This window comes from Anneissia japonica, unplaced genomic scaffold (assembly GCF_011630105.1).
Source record: "Anneissia japonica isolate Jap-2015-1 unplaced genomic scaffold, ASM1163010v1 scaffold286237_len1037_cov237_single, whole genome shotgun sequence".
In the NCBI taxonomy this organism is placed as follows: domain Eukaryota; kingdom Metazoa; phylum Echinodermata; class Crinoidea; order Comatulida; family Comatulidae; genus Anneissia; species Anneissia japonica.
The window spans coordinates 1-1,037 of NW_022723970.1; the positions used below are offsets into that span (position 1 = coordinate 1).

General features: G+C 38.0%; 1 protein-coding gene across 1 annotated transcript; it reads left to right on the forward strand.

Annotated features, from left to right (window-relative positions):
- Positions 1 to 5: 5 nt before the first annotated feature.
- On the forward strand, positions 6 to 1,037 carry LOC117112466 (glutathione hydrolase 1 proenzyme-like; the record flags this gene model as incomplete). The annotated part of the gene is given in 3 exon segments (XM_033255553.1): positions 6 to 133; positions 416 to 615; positions 844 to 1,037. Coding segments are annotated over 3 exon segments (522 nt in total), but the record flags the coding sequence as incomplete, so codon positions are not given.

Genomic DNA, 1,037 nt, shown 5'->3' on the forward strand with positions numbered 1-1,037 from the left:
TGTAGGTTACGATATTGATTTGTCATCCGATGCTGCTAAAGTAACAGCTTACCATCGTTTTCTTGAAACCTGTAAATTTGCATTTGGTCTAAGGGCACATCTTGGAGAAGTCAGCACAGCTGAAGTTAATCAGGTAAGGGGATAGTAACACACACAATGAGACATAGGCCTATGCTGACTTCAAATGTTTTGCTTTCCAATTTTTGGCACTGAAATTATGATATTGCTTGGTCGGCTGACGTCTGCTATCCATTCAATGATTTTTAAAAATCGATGATTTTTCCGTCTAAATTCATATCAATGTAAACAATTATTTTCTTTTCGTCCCAATTTGTTGTCAGCTTGCACGAGAAAGCCATTGATGTATCTATGAAAGATAATGAAACCCACACTTGCGTTATTTTTGTTTTTTAAGGTCTTGAATGATTTGGCATCTGAGGACTTCGCCCGTAAGATCCGAGACACTATAAAAAGCGATATGGTAACTTACACAAATGCAAGTTATTATAGTAACGGACAGGTTGACGCTACAGACAACTTGGGAGGCACGAGTCATGTGAGTGTTTTGGCTGAGAACGGAGATGCTGTTTCTGTGACTACCTCCGTAAACTATTAGTAAGTAAAGCAGTTCTTGTTCATACCTCGAGACATACATTACAGTTACAAGTTACTCTCTCGTACATTTATAGGTGTATTAAAACGTCCGTGCATGGATATGACACTGCGAGTTTTTCCTTCTCACCTCACGAACGTTGCTAATTAATTAAGGGCATTTTTCATTTAAAAAAAATATATTTGCTTGAATGTGTGATGATTTTTTTTTTCTAATTTTGTTATATTTAGCTTTGGTTGCAAAATCATGTCGGCCACAACAGGTATTATATACAACAACCAAATGGCGGACTTCACGATTCCTAATTCGGAGGTTGAGTACCAACCAACGAATCAAGCCAACTACGCAGGTCCTAACAAACGTGCTTTATCATCCATGAGTGGCAGCATACTCCTCGATGAAAATGGTGATGTCAAGTTAGTCA